General features: G+C 43.3%; 1 protein-coding gene across 2 annotated transcripts in view; it reads left to right on the forward strand.

Annotated features, from left to right (window-relative positions):
- Nucleotides 1–21,287, forward strand: part of ANTXR2 (ANTXR cell adhesion molecule 2) — a 292,455-nt gene that overhangs the window by 160,510 nt on the left and 110,658 nt on the right. For both annotated transcript variants that reach the window (XM_073543041.1, XM_073543049.1), the window contains 2 exons: nucleotides 7,287–7,376; nucleotides 15,326–15,493. In XM_073543041.1, coding sequence (XP_073399142.1) covers nucleotides 7,287–7,376; nucleotides 15,326–15,493 — 258 coding nt within the window. The remainder of the gene's footprint in view (nucleotides 1–7,286; nucleotides 7,377–15,325; nucleotides 15,494–21,287) is intronic.

Here is a 21,287-nt window from a genome sequence, read left to right on the forward strand (position 1 = left end):
CAAAAAATGTATACTAAGCCACTCCACCACGTCATGGTAACCCTTCATGGAGCAGTCCTATCTAATGTATTTAAAGCCTGATCATGTGAACAATACCTACATGAGCAGGATTAAGAAAGGCGGTGCACGGTATGGTCACACTGGGCAAAATGGCTCCTTATGTGCATGTCCCACAAGAGAGAGGCGAGGATCTCCCAAAGCTTGCATAAGCAAGAAATAAATGGATTAAGAACACATGAGACATGCACAAAGAATGAACAGGTCAGTAAGAAACTGCTTTGCAAAAAAAAGTGCTGTCATTTTTCTTTATATTTAGTAAATTAGCATACACAATAATAGAAGCAGTTCACGGGTACACGCTACGATGTCTGTGGGAAAACACTCATAAGTTACATGCACAAAAAAGAACACTATGGAAGCACCGCTGTAGAAAATTATTATGTGGAAACGCTTGTTGCAACATTTCAGGACAGACTCCTTTCTCAAGCATATGTCACTTCCCTTTAGTGCTGTTTATAAAGTAGTCATCATGTAACAACAATAGATTGTTATTTTATATTATTTGCATTATGTACAATGTTATAAGAAGAAAAAAGCAACAAGAAAATAAAAAAATTAAAGAAAATATACTGTACTTTGTAAATGTATTCAACTTTTCCAAATTTTTTCATGTTACACCCACAAACATAAATGTATTTTATTAGGATATTATGTGATATACCAACATTATATTAATACTTTTTTTTTTTTTTTAATTTATTTTTGCTTATCTTATTGTCTGGTGCAATCCCCATTAGGATGTGCTCCACTATTGCCAATGCCATCCAGTGCACGTCTTGCCGCATGTATGAAATCCTTGAACAGCCGGTCGAGGGTGCATACTGCTGTGCAAGATGTGAGCACGTTGTGCATTTGGAAGCCCAGATACTGGATCTAAATGTGCAGCTGGCAACACTGAGATCCATAGACAATATGGAAAGGAGTCTTCTGCTCACTGAGCAGACGCTCAATGGGATAGATGAGGGGGGGGATGCTAGGTTGGAGCTGCAGGACAATGAAGCAGCTAGCTGGGTGACAGTTAGAAGGCAGGGTAGAGGGAAGAGCACCAGGGAGGCTAGTCCTGATCTGGCACACCCCAATAAGTTTGCTAAGTTGGCAGATGAGGGGAGTGTTAGTGCAGGAGTAGCACTGCTGCAGCAAGGCATGTCCTCTGAAAGCCGGAGGAGTGTCTGCTCCAGTAAGGGGGGAAATAGGAGAGCAGGGCAGGCCAGACAGGTTCTGGTAGTGAGAGACTCAATTATTAGGGGAACAGATAGGGCAATCTGTCACAAAGACAGGGATCGTCGAACGGTGTGCTGCCTACCTGGCGCTCGAGTCTGACACATCGCTGATCGGGTTGACAGATTACTGGGAGGGGCTGGAGAGGATCCAGCGGTCATGGAGCACATTGGCACAAATGACAAAGTTAGAGGTAGGTGGAAGGTCCTTAAAGATGATTTCAGGGAATTAGGCTGTAAGCTTAAAGCAAGGACCTCCAAGGTGGTATTTTCGGAAATACTTCCTGTACCACGTGCCACGCCAGAGAGGCAACGGGAGATTAGGGAGGTTAATAAGTGGCTCAGGAATTGGTGTAGGAAGGAGGGGTTTGGGTTCCTGCAGAACTGGGCCGACTTCTCAGTTGGCTACAGGTTCTACGCTAGGGACGGGCTGCACCTCAGTGGGGAGGGTGCAGCTGTGCTGGGGGAGAAAATGGCTAGAAGGTTGGAGGAGTGTTTAAACTAGGGACGGGGGGAGGGTATTCCTTTTATAGGAGGGGAAGACAGTGCAGATAGAGACCTGGGCACAAATAATGACATTGGGGGTGGAGGTGGCATGGGGGGTGGGGTTAGAACAGTTAATAATTTAAGAAAGAATAGAGGTACAGAGAGATACATAAAGTGCATGTATACTAATGCCAGAAGTCTCGCCAACAAAATGGAGGAATTGGAGTTAATGTTTTTGGAACATAATTATGACATGGTGGGGATATCTGAGACATGGCTGGACGAGAGCCATGACTGGGCTGTTAATTTACAGGGCTATAGTCTGTTCAGAAATGACCGTACAAATAAGCGAGGGGGAGGCGTGTGTTTATATGTAAAATCATCCTTAAAACCCATCCTTCGTGATAATATATATGAATCTAATGAAAATGTAGAGTCCCTGTGGGTAGAGATAAGGGGAGGGGGGAAAAATAATAAATTACTGATAGGGGTTTGTTATAAATCTCCAAAAATAATGGAAGCTACAGAGAATATCCTCATAAAGCAAATAGATGAAGCAGCGACTCAAGGAGAAGTCATTATTATGGGGGACTTCAACTACCCTGAAATACATTTGGGAACCGAAACCTGCAGTTCCAGCAAGGGTAATAGGTTTCTGACAACGATGAGAGACAATTACCTTTCACAACTGGTTCAGGACCCAACAAGAGGGGGGGCACTGCTAGACCTAATATTAACCAATAGGCCAGACCGCATATCAAATGTAAGGGTTGAGGGTCACTTGGGCAATAGTGATCACAAATTAATAAGTTTTCATGTATCCTTTAATAAGATGTGTAGTAGAGGGGTTACAAGGACACTAAACTTCAGGAAGGCAAATTTCCAACGGATGAGAGATGATCTTGGTGCAATTAACTGGGACGATATCCTGAGACATAAAAATGCACAAAGAAAATGGGAGACATTTATTAGCATCCTGAATAGGACCTGTGCACAATATATACCGTATGGGAATAAACATGCGAGAAATAGGAGGAAACCACTATGGCTAAATAGAGCTGTAAGGGGCGCAATAAGAGATAAAAATAAAGCATTTAGAGAATTAAAGCAAGTAGGTAGTGATGAGGCATTAAATAAATACAGAAGATTAAATAAATTCTGTAAAAAGCAAATCAAGACAGCAAAGATTGAGACAGAGAGACTCATTGCCAGAGAAAGTAAAAATAATCCCAAAATATTCTTTAACTACATAAATAGTAAGAAGCTAAAAAATGATAGTGTTGGTCCCCTTAAAAATAGTCTGGGTGAAATGGTGGATGAGGATGAGGAAAAAGCCAATATGCTAAATGACTTTTTTTCAACAGTATTTACACAAGAAAATCCCATGACAGATAACATGATCAGGGATAAAAATTCTCCATTAAATGTCACCTGCTTAACCCAGCAGGAAGTACGGCGGCGTCTACAAATCACTAAAATTGACAAATCCCCGGGCCCGGATGGGATACACCCCCAAGTACTGCAGGAATTAAGCACAGTCATAGATAGACCACTATTTTTAATCTTTAAAGATTCCATAGTAACAGGGTCTGTACCACAGGACTGGCGTATAGCAAATGTGGTGCCAATATTCAAAAAGGGGACAAAAACTGAACTTGGAAATTATAGGCCAGTAAGTTTAACCTCAACTGTGGGTAAAATCCTGGAGGGTTTTCTAAGAGATACTATACTGGAGTATCTGGAGAAGAATAACCTTATGACCCAATATCAACATGGGTTTACAAGAGACCGTTCCTGTCAGACTAATCTGATAAGCTTTTATGAAGAGGTAAGTTCCGGACTGGACCAAGGGAATGCAGTGGACGTGGTGTACATGGACTTTTCAAAAGCTTTTGATACGGTGCCACACAAAAGGTTGATACATAAAATGAGAACAATGGGGATAGGGGAAAATATGTGTAGGTGGGTTAAGAGCTGGCTCAGGGATAGGAAACAAAGGGTGGTTATTAATGGAGCACACTCGGACTGGGTCACGGTTAGCAGTGGGGTACCACAGGGGTCAGTTTTGGGCCCGCTTCTTTTTAACATATTTATTAATGACCTTGTAGGGGGCATAGAGAGTAGAATTTCAATATTTGCAGATGACACTAAACTCTGCAGGGTAATTAATACAGAGGAGGACAATTTTATATTACAGGAGGATTTATGTAAACTAGAAGCTTGGGCTGATAAATGGCAAATGAGCTTTAATGGGGATAAATGTAAGGTCATGCACTTGGGTAGAACGAACAAGTTGTATAATTATGTGCTTAATTGTAAAACACTGGGCAAAACAGTCACTGAAAAAGACCTGGGTGTATGGGTGGACGACAAACTCACATTTAGAGGCCAGAGTCAAGCAGCTGCTGCAAAGGCAAATAAAATAATGGGATGCATTAAAAGAGGCATAGATGCTCATGAGGAGAACATAATTTTACCTCTATATAAGTCACTAGTGAGACCACACTTAGAATACTGTGTACAGTTCTGGTCTCCGGTGTATAAGAAAGACATAGCTGAACTGGAGCGGGTGCAGAGAAGAGCGACCAAGGTTATTAGGGAACTAGGGGGTCTGCAATACCAAGACAGGTTATTACACTTGGGGTTATTTAGTTTGGAGAATCGAAGGCTTAGGGGTGATCTTATTACAATGTATAAATATATGTGGGGACAATACAAAGACCTTTCTAATGATCTTTTTACTCTTAGACCTGTGACGGGGACAAGGGGGCATCCTCTACGTCTGGAGGAAAGAAGGTTTAAGCATACTCACAGATGCGGATTCTTTACTGTAAGAGCAGTGAGACTATGGAACTCTCTGCCATATGATGTTGTAATGAGTGATTCACTACTAAAATTTAAGAAGGGACTGGATGCCTTTCTTGAAAAGTATAATATTACAGGGTATATACACTAGTCTCCTTAATATTGCGTTGATCCAGGGAGCTAGTCTGATTGCCGTATGTGGAGTCGGGAAGGAATTTTTTTCCCCAATGTGAAGCTTACTGTTGCCACATGGGTTTTTTTTGCCTTCCTCTGGATCAACATGTTAGGGCAAGTTAGGATAGGATATGGGTTGAACTAGATGGACTTAAAGTCTCCCTTCAACCTTAATAACTATGTTACTAACTATGTTACTATAACTATGTAACATAAAGTAGCAAGTATTTGTGAAGTGTAAAGGAAATGACACATGGTTTTCTAAATATTTAAAAAAATATAAATCTGATTATTGTGACATTTGTATTCAGTTCACCTGAGTCAATACTTTATAGAACCAATTTTCACTGCTATTACTGTTGCAAGTGTTTTGGGGTATGTCTACCAGATTAACACATCTAGAGGCTGAAATTTTCCTCCTTTCTTCTTAGCAAACTAGCTCTAGGTCAGTGAGATTGGATGGAGAGCACCCAAGAACAGCAATTTTCAAGTCTTGCCACAGATTCTCAAAGGGATTTAAATTTGGACTGTTACTGGGCCATTCAAACACATTAATATGCTTTGATCTAAGCTATTCCATTGTAGCTCTGGCACTATGTTTAGGGCCTTTGTCCTAATGGAAGGTGAACCTATGTCCCAGTTTCAAGTCTTTTGCTGCTTATAACAGGTTTTCCTGCAAGATTGCCCAGTGTTTAGCTCCATCCATCTTTCCATCAACTCTGACCAGCATAATTGTCCTTGCTGCTGAAAAGTTTCCCCACTGCATGTTACTGCCACCATGCAATGGATTGTATACGGCACTCATAAAGTCATTGGAATAGATGCTCAAGTAGGGTATCCATAACAATATTAATATAAGTAAAAAAAAAGTGATACTGCCACCATGTTTGACGATGGTGATGGTGTTTTTTAGTTCTAGTGCAGTGTTAGTTTTCTGCCATACATAGCATTTTGCATTTAGCCCCAAAAGTTGTACTTTGGTCTCATTTGACCTTAGCACTTTCTTTCACGTTAGCTGTGTCCAGTACATAGCTTTTTGAAAACTTTTAGTGGGAATTCTTATGGCATTTTTTTTTAAAATGGCTTTCTTCTTGGTTCTCTTCCATAAAAACCAGATTTGTGGAGTATACGACTTAGGCTGGAAACAGACTAGCATATGGCTTCAGATGCGAGAGCATCAGATGCGAGATGCTAATGACCCTTGGCTCCAGCTCTGGTGCGATCATGAGCCAAGTGTCATGCTACCGTGCTCCGATCCTCTTGAATGAAAGAATCACAGCACATGTGCAGAGGAGATGGAGAAAGTAATTTCTCCATCTCCTCCATTGCCTTTCTCGGTGTATATCGAATTGTGCTGGGATGATATCTGAGTGCAGTCCTATGTTTCACTCGCACCCCTTGACTTGGATAGGTGAAAGTGAGTCAAGTCTTGCTGCCAATTGCAGCATGCTGCTATTGTTCTCTCATGCAGAATCAACATGAGAAAATAATTGCAGATCTGAGCTGCCCCATAGAATAATACTAATCCAAGTTCTAAGCAATTCTCCCATCTGAGCTGTGGATCTCTGGACTTCCTCCAAAGTGACTATAGGTCTTTTGGCTGCTTCTCTATTAGTGCTCTCCTTTCTTGCAATGTCAGTTGAGGTAGACAACTATGTCTTCGTAGGTTTGCAGTTGTGGCATACTCCTTCCATTTTTGGATGATCGATTGAACAGTGCTCTATGAAATATTCAGAGCTTGAGCTGTTTTTTCTAACCTAACCCTGCTTTAATTTTCTACACAGATTTATCCCTGACCTTTCTTTTGTGTTCCTTGGTTTTCATAATGCTGCTTGATCCCTAATGTTATGGATCAAATCTCTGAGGTCTTCACAAAACAGCTGTAGTTATACTGAAAAAGTAGTCTTCATATGGAAATTGACTAATAAATAGAAAAGTTATGGCTCTTGGAAGAGAGGGAGAAAAAAGTGAACGCCAAAAATAAAATCACTTCAAATGTTCACTGAAGGGGTTGTCTTCTGAAAACAAGTTGTTAACTGTCCATAGGTTAGGTGATAACTAACAGATCATAGTGGTTCAACCACTGGAACTCACATCGATCTGCAGAGTTGGCAATTTTTATCTCCGACTGCTGCTCCATTCATTCTTTCTGGGGCTGCTGGAAAGGTCAAGCACAATGCCCTTAAGTAATGAATGGAGCAGCGGTAGAGAATGGGCACTGTCTCTCTATTGGGCTAGGGATTAATATACCAGGTTCTGGCAGTGTAGAGCCCATCGTTCAGACCCATACCAATCAATAAGTTACCACCTGTTGCATGCATAAGTGATATCTTATTTTCAGCAGGCAGCCTCTTTAAATACCAGTAACATATTACATGAAAACAGATTTTATTGTATAGACAACTCAGTATGCTGTTATTCTTGAAAATAAAATACTTTTTAAATATTCACAACAATTGAAATCTGTTTAAAATATTAATATAATATAATATTGCTAGGTTTGTAACAACAATTTATTAATACCTTCCATATTTTACTGCTTAGGAGGCAGAAGAACTTCCTAATAAGAAATGGCCTACAGTTGATGCTAGCTACTATGGTGGTCGCGGAGTTGGTGGCATTAAGAGAATGGAGGTTTGTAGTATTATGGATTACAAGTTAATGTCAATGTATTTTTTGAGGGAGGTAGTTATTGTTATTGCATTGATTGATGCTGTTTAACCATTTGAATGTCGCTCTCAATTACTGAATCAATGATGTGATTGTGGGGTGCCGATGGGTTATTATTGCTGCCAGGGGGCATGCTGAAAGTATTCACTGCTGCCACCGTAGTGCTGTGAAGAGAATGGGCTTCATAGGGGAACCGAATTTTTGCATCTCACTGTTACCACAGAGATCAGTGCTAGCTCAAATCACTGCTGTTTAACCATTTAGTTGTTCAAGTCAATCACTGACATCACAATGCGTCATGATCTGTTTGTGGCCTGAAGTCCTTTTCTAGTGTTAAGACACCAGGCCTCAGAGATCATGGCATGACATAACAGTGTAAAATCACAATACACCATGACCTCCGAGGCCTGGTTTTGGCAGAAAGTCCTGTTCTAGAGTTAGCATCAGTGTGTGTATACATAAAGAGGTCCTGACAGTGGCGTCTGGCGGGAACCAAAGACAGAGGAGCTGGTCCAGATGAGAAGTGAGTAAAATTTTTTTTATTATTTACATGTTACTTTTCTAATACTCCGGTGTCTAGAGAAAACCTAGGGGATAATACAATACATTCAGTTGGCATGAGAATAATTTTGCTGCAAAACAAAATTCCATATAAATCTCTCATTTTTGTCCTCTTTTTATTAATACAGCCACCTCCTGCAGTATATCTCTCCTCTCTTATATACATAGCCCCATCCTGCAGTACATTGCTCTTCTTAGTTACCAGCACACAGACACACTGCTGATTCTTGGTATAAGCTATGCACTTTAATAAAGGAGGCTCCACGGCTTTCTGTGACACCCTTTGCAGTAGAAACTCTTTTCTATACATGCTAGCAGAAAGCCAGATGAGAGCAATACTGTAGACTGCAAGATTGACCAGGGCCCCTGGAACTACAGGACAGTTCCAATGGCAACTAAAGAATAAATAGAGCCTGCAGAGGCTTTCCTGGATGGTTAATATGAGCAAAATGAGGCAAAAATAGAAATGGGTTATTTTGGCAAAAATGAATGAGTATATGTATAAATTATTATGAGACCGTTTTGTGATTTTGTGAAGACCCCTCAAATCCTTTATGAACAAGTAGTTTATAGTAGGCTGTTTTCTTAATCGCAACTTGGTTGGTGGTCTATTTTTGGACTGTTCCATCCCTTATGGGTTTGTGGTTTGGGTTGCGGTCTTTAAAGGGAATCTGTCACTCTTTTTTGCCCTATCAGCTGCCGGCATTGACATCAGGGGCTTATCTACAGCATTCTGTAATGCTGTAGATAAACCCCCGATTTAACCTGAAAGATAAGAAAAACACGTTAGATTATACTCACCGCAGGGGGCGGTCCGGTGCCTCCCATCTTCAGACTATGCCGTCCTCCCCTTCCTGTAGTGGCTCCCGCACAGGCGCACTGCTCTGCCCTGTTGAGGGCAGAGCAGGAGTCCTTCAGTGCACAGGCGTCTGGAGAGGTCTGGCACCTGCACACTGCAGTATTCTGCTCTGCCCTAATGTTTTATTTTGATTAATATTCAATAAAGCAATATATATAAGGAAGCAATTGCTGAAATAAAATAATGTATATGTAAATAAAACAGAATAAATAAGAAAGAATTAGATCATCCAAGCTTAAAAAAATGGAATTTATGAAAGCTTGGTGCCTGGTATCATTTGTAGTTTATTGTTTTGAAAGTTGGTATATTAATCACATAAGAATGTATTTTCCTCTGACTTTATAAAAAAATACCACTTACCGTATACATTTTTCATCACCAAGACACTGTTATTTAACCCTCTAAATTAGTACAGTTCTCCTTTAAGTAACCTCCATACTTGAAATGTTTTAGAATATTGGAAATCTGTGGAACATGCACTAATTACATAATTTCCTCATAATTAAACAGCTACATAAGAATGAGTCTCTGTAACTTCCATTTGATCTCAACATCACATGAGAATATATAACACTGGGTCTCTTCAGCTTATGTGAGGAGCTTTTTATGGGGGTTATGGAGAAAAATACAGTTGCAACTGTATTTTATAAAGGGTAAAAATATAGAAATAAAAGACTTATTGTGTAATAAAGCTAAAAAGTAATAAGATCAAAATGTGGTCACTCAAAAATTAGTTATGACTATCTACGAGATTACCACGTGTTAAATAATGGACATACCTACAGCATGGATTTGACATTGGTTGGCTTGGATTTGGCACTGCCTATAATCTTTTGGGGTTTTTTTATATGCATTTTTCATATGTCATTTCAGTATCCTATTTCTCTGCTCTCTTAGGCTACTTTCACACATCAGGTTTTCGGCGTCAGGCGCGTTCCGGCGTCGTGCCGGAGCGCCGGATCCGGCAAATGTTTAGTAAAACCGGATGTGACGGATCCGGTTTTCTGCCGGATCCATCTTATCCGGTTCATCCGGTGTTCGATCCGTTTTTTCGACAGATTACGCCGGATCCGGTTTTTAAAATCGCCCCTTGTGGCCTTCCGAAAGGGATTGGCTACTGAAAAACTATATATAGCGTGTTCCTACAGCCCTTCTTTGACAGGTTGTAGAGGAGAAAGTGCAGGTTGGAGAGAAGAGCAAGTTACTGGCGAAGATGGATGTTGTGATTGGAAATATTTTGAAGAATTTGGCGGATTTTACAGCGGAGGCGAATCGTTTGAGGGTGATTGTTCTGGAGAAGGAGAGAGCGAGACAGCAGCGCATCAGGCATCGTAGACGACGTTTGTGGATCCACCCCATCACAGCCAAGAGAATGACGCGTGGGGTCTATTCTACACTCTGCATGGACCTTAGATGAAACCCGGATAAATTTTTTGGATATGTTCGGATGAAAATGGAGAATTTTGATTACTTGGTGGAGCGCATTGCACACCTCATAAGAAAATCGGACACCTATTGCCGCTTCTCTGTTTCACCCGCAGAGCGTCTGATGGTGACTTTAAGGTAAGCCACATTTATTGGATATGCTCGCATCAGAGCACATTTTCACTGCAATCTTGTTGGTGGTAGTTTGCAGCTCCAAGTGTTATAGCTGAGTTTTGGTATGTAATGCTGTGATTTTAAACTAATTGATTGTTTTTTAATTCCCCACAGATTTCTTGCAACTCGAGAATCCCTTTCATCACTGCATTTCCAGTACAGACTCGGGATTTCCACCATATCTGGAATAGTGAAGTACACATGCCATGCACTGTGGGACTCCTTAGCTGAAGAGTTTTTACCAGAGGCCACAACAGAGAGGTGGATTGAAATTGCTGACAAGTTTCAACAGATATGTCAGTTTCCGAACTGCTTGGGTGCTGTGGATGGGAAACATATCCGCATTGTAAAGCCAGCCGGATCGGGATCGGAATATTTCAATTACAAGAAATATTTTTCAATTGTCCTCATGGCCATCGCTGACGCGGAATACAAATTTATTGCTGTTGATATTGGGGCCTATGGCCGCTCCAATGACTCTCAAGTTTTCAAACTGTCTGCCATGGGGCGTAAACTGTATGGAAACACCTTCCAGTTCCCACCCCCTAGACCGCTGCCGCAAACATCTGGCCCTCCTATGCCATTTGTCTGTGTAGGGGATGAAGCCTTCCAGCTGTCAGAACACCTTTTGAAACCGTACGGTAGCAGAGAATTGTCAAGAACAAAACGCATTTTTAATTACCGCCTCACAAGAGCAAGAAGAATGGTTGAATGTACCTTTGGTATTCTGACAGCCAAATGGCGGGTCCTATTGACTGCGATCAACCTCAAGACAGAAACTGTGGATGAGGTGATCAAATCTTGCGTGGTACTCCACAATTTTGTTATCTGCAAGGAACCCATTTCCATTGAGGACACCTCTGAAGAAACCACCTTGCAAGATTACCATGACATTACCACTAGAAGTTCTGTGACGGTTTCAGTAATGAGGGACAATTTTGCACTATACTTTATGTCACCTCAAGGCAGAGTACACTGGCAGGATGACAGAGTGTGAAAGATTTGTGCCCTTAACCAAACTTGTGTACCTTCTGTACCAACAGTATATACCTTTGCCAACCAGAGTTGGCTATCTTGTCATGGTCTTACTATTTTTACCTTTAGGCCACAGGTGTGTACCTGGTTGTGTTTTATGCAAAGTATTTCACCTTTTAACAAAAGTTGTGTACATTGTTAGGAAATCACCAACAATAAACACAACTTTTTAGGTGAAATACTTTGCTTCAAACACAACCAGGAACACAACTGTGGCAAAAAGCTAAAATTTACCCACAGTTATATACCTGGTTTTGAATACCTTTTTACCTTTGAAATACCCTGTATTTAACCTTTTTTTTAAACATAGTTCGCCGCAGAAAGAAATGACAGACAACCATTGTGAAACGATAATTTAACTTTTATTTAAAATATTTTTTTTTTGTAAAATGTTTTTAAAGTGCAAAAAACTTTTTTAATAAAGGTTTTAAACCCAATGGGCATTTTTATTAAAAAACACACATTACAAATCTGTGTAGTGTGGGGTGGAAATACTGCTGGAGGGGCTGCGGGACACTTCGACACTGGGTGTGTGGAGAGAGGACTGGGATCGTGGTGGGGAAGGAACAGTTAGAGGTGAAGGCGTGGAAAAAGCTACAGAATGGGTGGACATGTGGGAGGCAGAAGAGGTGGTGGGCGGTGGAGTGGAGGGTTGGGAAGGGACAGTAGGAGCAGATGATGTTGATGGAAAGTTGTATGGGGAAGGAGTTTGGTATGGGGCAGGTTGCTGGAAGTGGGGAGGTTGCTGGTACTGGGGAGGTTGCTGGTACTGGGGAGGTTGCTGGTACTGGGGAGGTGGCTGGTATGTAATAGGAGGGGGAGGATGGAAAGTGGCTGGAGGGGGTGCAGGTGGAGGAACTACTGGGGTGGGAGGAGGAGGTTGGGAGGTAACGTGCTGTAGAGCACCGTGGCACGAATGCATTACATGCATCTGCTGGGTAGGAGAGAGCGTTGCCATGCGCTCCACAACAGACCTGAAAAAGGTGTGGTTTGGCGAAGATCTTGCTTCTGAATGCATGGTTTGCAGAAGTGTCTTCACCTCCAGAATGCTGGAGTTGATCTGCTGAAAGTCTGCGGAGATTTGCTCTGACAAGACTTTTAGACAGTTCTGGAAAGATGCATTCAGATGCAAGAACTCTGGCGCATAAGTCTTTTCCTGACCCCTCTGCCGCTGCCGCCCAGTACCCGCAGGTGTACTAGAGGTGGCAGGGGCAGAAGGGTGGGGTAAAGGGAAAGCAAGCGATCTCCTCACCAGCAGCTTCATGTAATGTAGGCGGCCACGATGCTCCTGTGCTAGTGGATGGGACAGATGGGTCGAATGTGTGGGAAGGCTGGGAAGGTGCAGATGTACCGGGGCGGTCGAAGTGTCCCTTGGTGCCTGGCTCCTCAGGGATCGCCTCAGAAGGGTCCAATCGTGCAGGCTCCCGAGTGCTGCTCACCGTGCTGTGGAATAAAGAGAAAAAAAAACAATTAAAATAATGACGTGGCATGGCCCTGGCTGAAAAAAAATTGTTACATCTAAACATTTTTGTTTCACATGTGGTGTGTAATATTTACCTTCTGGTGACCATTGTATCCCGGAGGAACGACAGGGCTCGTGCGTACTTGTACTTGCGCCTGCGTCCTCCAGATCCACTCGGGGCCTGCATCTCTTTATTGAACTCCTTCTTGAAACGATCCCTCACAGACCGCCACCGCTTCACAATTCTGTCCCCTGAAACGAGAAAGGACAAAGTGGTTAGTATACAACATCAGTGTTTCCCAAACTCCAGTCCTCATGGTCCCCAGGGGTCATGTTTCAGGATTTCCATAGTAAATAGAAATCCTGAACACATGATCCGTGGGGACCACGAGGACTGGAGTTCGGGAAACACTGGTTTACATCAAGCAACCGGTACTGTATATACTTACGCTCTTTAATCTGGGCCCGAGCATCGAGGTCCTCCCAGCGGGCCACAAGGAGTGAACAGATTTCCTCCCAGAGTCGTCGGGTAACGATCAGGTCAGCATGGCGGCGGTCAGCCATATTCCATAGCGGCTCCCTTTCTCTGACGAGATCGATGAGGTGGTCCACATCTATTCCTCCATCCTCACCGTCTGAGTCGGGAGCACGCTGTGAAGGCTGTTAAAGTAAAAGAGAAAAATAGCAAAATTAGTCACCACACTTAAGACATGAAATAAAAAGTGTACCAAAATTTCACTTAAATATTATACTTACACGCTGGTGACCGCCGCGTTGCTGTCGCCGACGACCCTGGGAGGCACTGCGAGGACCTTTTGGCCGAGCACCAGATTGGGAAGACTAGAGAAGAAAAGAAAAAAATGTATGTGTTTGGATGTAGGCATTTGTTTGCTGTGTGTGGTCTGCAGAACATTGTTTTCTATGTGTTGTGTGTAGTGTGATGTTGTGTTTCTGCGTTTGATGTAAAAAACTTACCAATTGTGAGCCCACTACAGGTGTCTGTCCACCCCTTCCTTCTTCTTCTGGAAGCTCCTCTTCAGCTTGTGAATCCTGTTTTGAAATAAAAGGCAATGAATAGACATATATTCCAGAGATGATGGATTTTGGAAATAAAAACTTACCGTCAAACGCTGACGATGCGAGGGAAGGCTCCCAGAAGAAGTTGTGCTGTCCTCTTGCTGGCCAGACTCCATGGCTGTGGGTGGTGCTGTTGCTGCTGCCAGTGCTGCCACTGCTGCTGCTGCTGACTCTCTTGGGCGGCTGTTGAATAAAGAGAAACAAAGGGCCAATGAATATCTTGATATTCCATGGCCCTAGTTTTGAGGAATGGGGGATTTGATAATTACCTTCTCTCATCTGCTGCTGGACTCCCCTCCCGTTGTTCAGCATGCTGCTCCATTTGGGGTGGTGGTGCTGATGGTGCTGCGCTGCAGTCGTCTCCTGCCTTCTCCTGCGCCTGGTTGCTGTCTTGGGTGGCATGTTGGGTGTGGCTGAGGGTCCCACTGTCATGCTTTTATATATGTGGCTTGTGGGCAGAGCTACTGAGCATGCTCAGACCCAAAAAAACGGATCCGGCCAACGGATCCAGCTACAGCCGGATCCGGCGCATTTCGGCGCTCATAGGCTTTCATTGTGTGAAAAAGCTGGATACGCCGGATCCGGCGTGTCCTGCTTTTTGCCGGAGACAAAAAACGTTACAGTAGCCATTTTTTACAGACGCCGGATTGCGACACATTGCCGGATCCGGCGAAAACCGGATGAAATGCATGGCCATCCGGCCCGATCCGGCGCTAATGCAATTCAATGGGGGGGAAACCGGATCCCCATTGCATTTCGCCGGATCCGGTTTTTGTCAAAAGTGCCGGATCGCGCCTGACGGCGAAAACATGATGTGTGAAAGAGGCCTTACACTTCTGGTTGAATCAGCAAAAAAAACTCCAGAATAAAATGCTGCGTTTTTTATATTTATCAATAAAGTAAACCAGTGAAGTCAACATTTTGAGGGAAAAATGTGGTCCAATATACGTTTGAGCTTTGATATTCTATGCAACAATTAATTTTATCCTTATTCCACCATATTTCGAATATGTACGATACCGTTCCAAATGATCAAACAGTGTTTCTGTTAAAAATTGCATCAATATAATCATTTTTAAGCATTGAAATGTGCTCAATTAACAGCCAATGTGATTTTTTCACTTTAAAAGCCTATGTGCCGGAAGTCAAATTAAAGCGTGAAACTTAAGAGACGCAAGAGAGTACATTGCTATAGACTTCTCTCAGTCCAGCAATGCCAGATCTGACAGTTTCAGAATGCTTAACATCCATAAACTTTGGGAAAGGGTTTGACAACTCTGATTACAAATGTAATAAGTCCCTTATTTTTTTCTTTTAAAGGTGCGCTGGGGAGATAAAGGCTCTACTGAGGAAGGAGCAAGGTTAGAAAAAGCTAAAAATGCTGTTGTGACAATGCCAGAGGAAGAGGAAATGGGCTTGGCACCTAAACCTGCAAAACCGAAAAATATCTCACCAGCATCTCAGACGAAATGGTACACTCCAATCAAGGTAAGTTTTAAGACACTTAAAAATGTTTTTTTTTTTTACAAAAAACGATAGAACGTTGGCTTTTGAATTTACAATCTAAACATCATATGAATAGTTAGCTTAGAATATATACTTGTGAAAGTATTCACCAAACTTACCATATTTACTTGAGTATAAGCCGACCCGAGTATATGCTGAGCCACCTAATTTTGCCATGTCATCTTATTGACTCGAGTATAAGCCGGATATGCATTGTCCCCTCCTGGTATGCGTTGCTCTCCCGCCCTGTCCTGGTATGCGTGGCTCCCCCGTCGCTGTCCTGGTATGCCTGGCTCCTCCCATCACTGTCCTGGTATGCGTGGCTTCCCCCGTCACTGTCCTGGTATGCGTGGCTCCCCCCATCCTCTCCTGGTATGCATGGCTCACCCCCTTGCTGTCCTGGTATGCATGGATTCTCCCGACGCTGTCCTGGTATGCATGGATTCCCCCGTCGCTGTCCTGGTATGCATGGCTCCGCCCATACTGTCCTGGTATGCGTGGCTCCCCCCGTCCTGTCCTGGTATGCGTGGCTCCCCTCATCCTGTCCTGACATGCCTGGCTTCCCCCGTAGCTGTCCTTGTATACATGCTTCCCATTACAAAAAAAAACATCCTACTCACCCTCCAGCGTGCCTTCGCAGAATCTCATTGGTGCCGGCTTCCAGCAGCTTTTCCTGTGCTGAGCGATCACGTGGCACCACTCATTAAGGTAATGAATATGCGCTCCATGCCTATGAGAGAGGAGACGTGTGCGTATTCATTACCTTAATGAGCGGTGCCACGTAATCGCTCAGCACAGGAAGAGCTGCAGGAAGCCGGCACCAACAAGATGCTGAGAGGGTGCTGGGACCAACGAGATGCAGGGCACACTTTAGGGTGAGTATGATGTCTTCTGGAAGCAGGTGGCTGCAGCTGTCACTGTACGCGCTATAAGAGAAATGAATATTCATTTCTCTTTAGCAGCAGCACAAGCTTTAGCCACAGTCGCCGGCTTCTGCCTCTTGTCATCCGCTGCTTCACCACTCCCCCTCCGCCGGCTTTCTGGGACAATGATTCGTGTATAAGCCTAGGGGGGTGTTTTCAGCACACAAAAATGTGCTGAAAAACTCGGCTTATACACGAGTATTTATGGTAGGTCCTATTTATCACTTTTTTGTATTATCAAAAGAAATTTTCAATATTTATGCATTGATTGCTAGTCAAACGTGAACTGCTTTTAGAGCAGTTTTTTTTTAATGAAGCATACCTTAATTAAATTTGGTCTACAGTACAAACACCCTTAGCCAACCACCTTCCTCTATAAACACTTTCTAAAGTGTATGTTTAGGTGCAAAAAATATAGAAAAAAATCTAAATAATTATGTGCATAGCATGTAATCCAGAAGTCAATCTCAATTTTGGACAGGATTTGTTTCAAAGTTTAGTTTTTTTAATGTTAAAGGTAGACAAAAGTCCATCGAGTTCAACGTATAGTCTAGCATTTTGATCCAGAGGAAGGCAAAAATCCCATGGGGTAGATGGTACTTGACCCATATTAGGGGAAAAACTCCTTACTGGCTCAACATATGGCAATCAGATTAGTTTCTTAGGTGCACTTTTGTTAGTTAAAATTGGAGATGAGCAAACTTGATCTGAAAATGTTCGCCAGTCTCAAAGTTGGCACGAACCTAACACATTCGAATTTGTGTTCGGATTCCCGAGCGTTTTCCTCAAAATTTGGCCAAAGTTTGGTGGTTGATGAAGTTTCCACTAAGGCTGTGTGCACACGGCGGCTCTGATCGACGGTAACATTACCCACGGTTCGATCGAAACCATTGGTTAGAGTGCTGCGGGTTCATGCTGTCAGATGTCAGTATGAACCCACATCTGTGACTGTAACCTTTAGTAAAAAGCATATTGCAGGTCACAAACGTCATCTGATGAGAGACTACTACTCATATCAGCCTATGCCTGCTGTCGCTGATAACAGCAGGAGCAGGCGGTGTCTGATGGGCGTAGTCATCAGCTGGCTCTTGTGCTCAAAGTAAAGAAAAAAAAGTTAAAATAAAGAATTACATATTGAATTAAAAATAAAAAACACAGTATATACTCACACTTATTCCCTGAAGGTCTTTGTCGTCTGTAAAAAAATAAAAAACACCATATACTCACTTTAACACCTAATCCCTGATACCCATGTCACCTGGAAAAGAGAAAAAATAATAAACCACCATATCCCTCGCCTATCTGCTGTAATCCATACTATCCCGTGATGATTCGAATCAGCTGGTGCGAGTGCTCTACCCCACAGCCGGCGACAGACTGACAGATGAATGTAATCACTCCTGCAGTGTGTAGCACTGACCTGCAGTGAGAAAGTTCACTGGTGTTCATCAGCTGGTAAGCCTCGGTGACCTCACCTATGGCACCTCTTTGTGAGAAAGGTCTCACAGTATGGATTATCTCTTCAATTCGGACAAGTGAGAAATATGGTTGTTCATTATTTTAATTCATTTGCAGGGGATATTGGCTTCAGTGACCTGGGCGATGACATGAGTATGGTTTAATTTCGTGTCAATGAAGGAGTCTGTGCAATTTGCTCAAATAAAGGCCTTTATTCTGGGTGTGTGTTTTTTTATACAATATCACTATGGGGTTAATTATGGGGGTGTTTTATAGGCGTCTCTACATTACTAATCTCTGGGCATGATATCATCGGACAATACAAAGGAGACATCAGCCCCACAAATATGAAACCCAATTGCTGGCACCACAGGGAAAGTAGGAAGAGCCAGGTAAAGCTCCAGAATTGACGCTTGTAATAATGCAGGCTGCTATTTTTAAGCTGGGGGGCAATATCTATGGCCCCTTTACAGCCTCAGAATACCAGTCTGCAGCTGTCAGCTTTAGTTTGGCTGGTTGTCAAAAATGGAGGGGACCCCATGCCGTTTTTTAAATTATTTATTTAACTAAATAAAAAAAAGAACGTGGAACCCCTCTATTCTTGATTGTCAGCCATAATATATCTGACAGCTGAAGGTTGCAGCCCGTAGCTGTCAGTTTTGCCTGGGTGGTTATCAAAAGTACAGGGGAACCAACGTCAATTTTTTTTAAATTATTTGTTTTTAGTACAATTGATGGGTCAATTGATGCCACTTTTCCCTGTTTTCTGCCCCTAATTTGAACTGTTTTGGCAGATTTTAGGCCCCCCCGAAGGTGTTGTCAATGTGTTTGGTTTCGCCTCCCATTACATTCAGTGGTTTTAGCTTATGTTCAGCAAGCAGTAACCAAACGTATACCATGAGCCTGAGCAAGATGCTGGGAATGACGTCTGTGCTGAGCAGTGCCCGCAGAGGCTGCACCTGAATGGGAGACCACCACACCTGATAAAGCTTGGGATCCATCCTGCGCAGCTGGAGAATCCTGACGCCTATCGTTACCCCCCCGCTAGCATTCCCCCTGGCGACGTTCACCATGCTCGAGGGCTGCAATAAGCTGAGGGGCACGAATGTGCTCAATAGGCTCCCATATCCTATCCTCTGGTCCATGACCCTTCCAGTCAACCATAAAAAATTTTTAGCGCGCACCACCTTGGACCCGACAATAGCATTAACCTCAAAGTCATCCAAGGACATATCTGAACCCACAGCAGGAGCCCCAGAAACTGGGCCATATACATGGGTGTTAAAATAGACACTTGAAAAGTGTCGGTTATATTCAAGTGCAGAGGTGATAAACTACAGGATTCACCTGCTCAAGAACCTTAAAAGGACCTAAGTAGCGGGTAGTAAATTTAATAGACTCTACACGCATCTTGATGTTGTGAGCTGACAGCCACACTAAATCTCCCAGGGCAAAAACTGGAGCGGGACAATGATGCGTGTCGGCAGAAGCCCTCATTCTCTCCTTTGAGACTTTAAGGAGATTTTTATCGTCTGTAAAAACCTTAAAGGGATGCCCAGCTCCCTCCAGGAGATGTCTCCACTCCTAAATGGCCAATTTCTTGGCAAGCAGTTCCCTGTCCCCAATGGGGAATAATTCCTCTCCGCTGGTGAAAGGGTCTTAGAGAAGAAGAAACATGGATATTTCCGACCTTGAGAATCCTTTTGATACAGGACTGCCCCATTACCAATGGAAGAGGCATCCACCTCCAAGATCAAAGGTTTATCGACATCGGGCCGATGCAGAACTGGCACCCTAGCAGAATTGGACTTCAGGGAGATAAAGCCCTTGGAGACCTTCTCAGACCAATGCCTCAGATTTGCTCCCTTGTTGAGGGCTACCAACGGAGCTGCTAACGTGGAGAAGTGGGAAATTAACTGGCGGTAATAATTGATTAAACCCTTAAAGCGCTGCACTGCTTTAAGGGAATGAGGTTCCTGTCAGTTCAGTACTGACTCCAGCATGGCAGGGCCCATAGCTAAACCCTTGGCTGAATTAAACTATATACCCAAGCAAAGGGAGAGACTTCTGCTCGAACACACACTTCTCCAGTTTAGCAAAAAGAGAATTGGCACATAAGACCTCAAAGACTCTCTACGATGAGTGTCAATATCTGGGGAATAAATGAGTATGTCAGACTTCCGAATAAACCCCCTCACCAAATTCTCCCTGATATATTCAGACATTTCTTCTGTCTCCGGGAGAGACAAAGGGGTAGACATGCCCACAAGCAGGCTCTGCCCCCAGATTGAGGTCTATAGGGCAATCATAGAGAAGATGAGGAGGAAGAGTCTCTGCGGCCTTTTTAGAAAATACGTTATCGTACTGCCAAAAATGCCTAGGTAGAGAGGTTAGGTCAGTTGTGACCTCAGACGATCCAATCTGAACTTGGGCCCTAAGACATTGTCCCTCACACAAACTACTCCATCCTAGTATGCTGCCTGTTGCCCAATCGATACAAGGTGAATGGCGGTGCAACCAATGTATGCCCTTACAGATTACTAGAAAGGAAATTATCTCCTGATGTTTTGGAGACATCATGAGGGTAAGAGGTATAGTCTGATGAGTAATTTGATTAGGCAGGACAGACCCATTAACCACCCAGATGGTGACTGGCTACGGGAGCATCACTACAAGAATAGTGTGCCGTTGGGTGAAAACTTGCCCTCAGCCCCGGAACCCACGCAGGCCTCTGTAATGAGAGTAGTCAACCCATATGACAGGGAAACCTTAAACTTGGAGAACAAATCTATAGTGTCTAGTGAGATTCCTCCGATAACCACTGAACATGGTCGTTTTCCCTGACACCTGGGTCACTTATTGGCGTAATGACCAGCCTGCCTACAGACAAAGCAGATCAGTTGTGGAAATACAGGACGGGAATTAGATTCCGCCCGAAAGACTTCCATGGACTCCACATGATCGCTCGTCTGAGCCAGAAATCTTAAAGAATTAGCAAAGTTTGGGGCTAACCGAATCCTTTGTCTACCGTGGGCTTGCTCTATTCCTGACTCTGCGTGTCTAAGATCAATGCAAGTGGACACAGATATTAAATCCTCTAGAGTAGTAGTAAACTCCCTAGTGACCAAAGCATCCTTTACATGGTCAGCTAGACCCCTCCAAAATACGGGGATCAGGACCTTATCTGTCCACCCCAACTCGGAATCTAAGGTCTGAAACTGGATGGCAAACTGTCTGACCATAGAAAAGCCCTGGGTTAATGCCAAGAGTTGAAGTGCGGCATCATGGGTAACCCGAGGTCCCAAAAAGACCTGTTTCAGAACACCCAAAAAGCGAGAGACGTTCTGGACCTCCTGGTCGTTACGCTCCTGTAACGGCGTGGCCCACTCCAATGC

Source organism: Dendrobates tinctorius, unplaced genomic scaffold (genome assembly GCF_039654945.1).
Source record: "Dendrobates tinctorius isolate UK_male_01 unplaced genomic scaffold, ASM3965494v1 ptg000011l, whole genome shotgun sequence".
Taxonomy (NCBI): domain Eukaryota; kingdom Metazoa; phylum Chordata; class Amphibia; order Anura; family Dendrobatidae; genus Dendrobates; species Dendrobates tinctorius.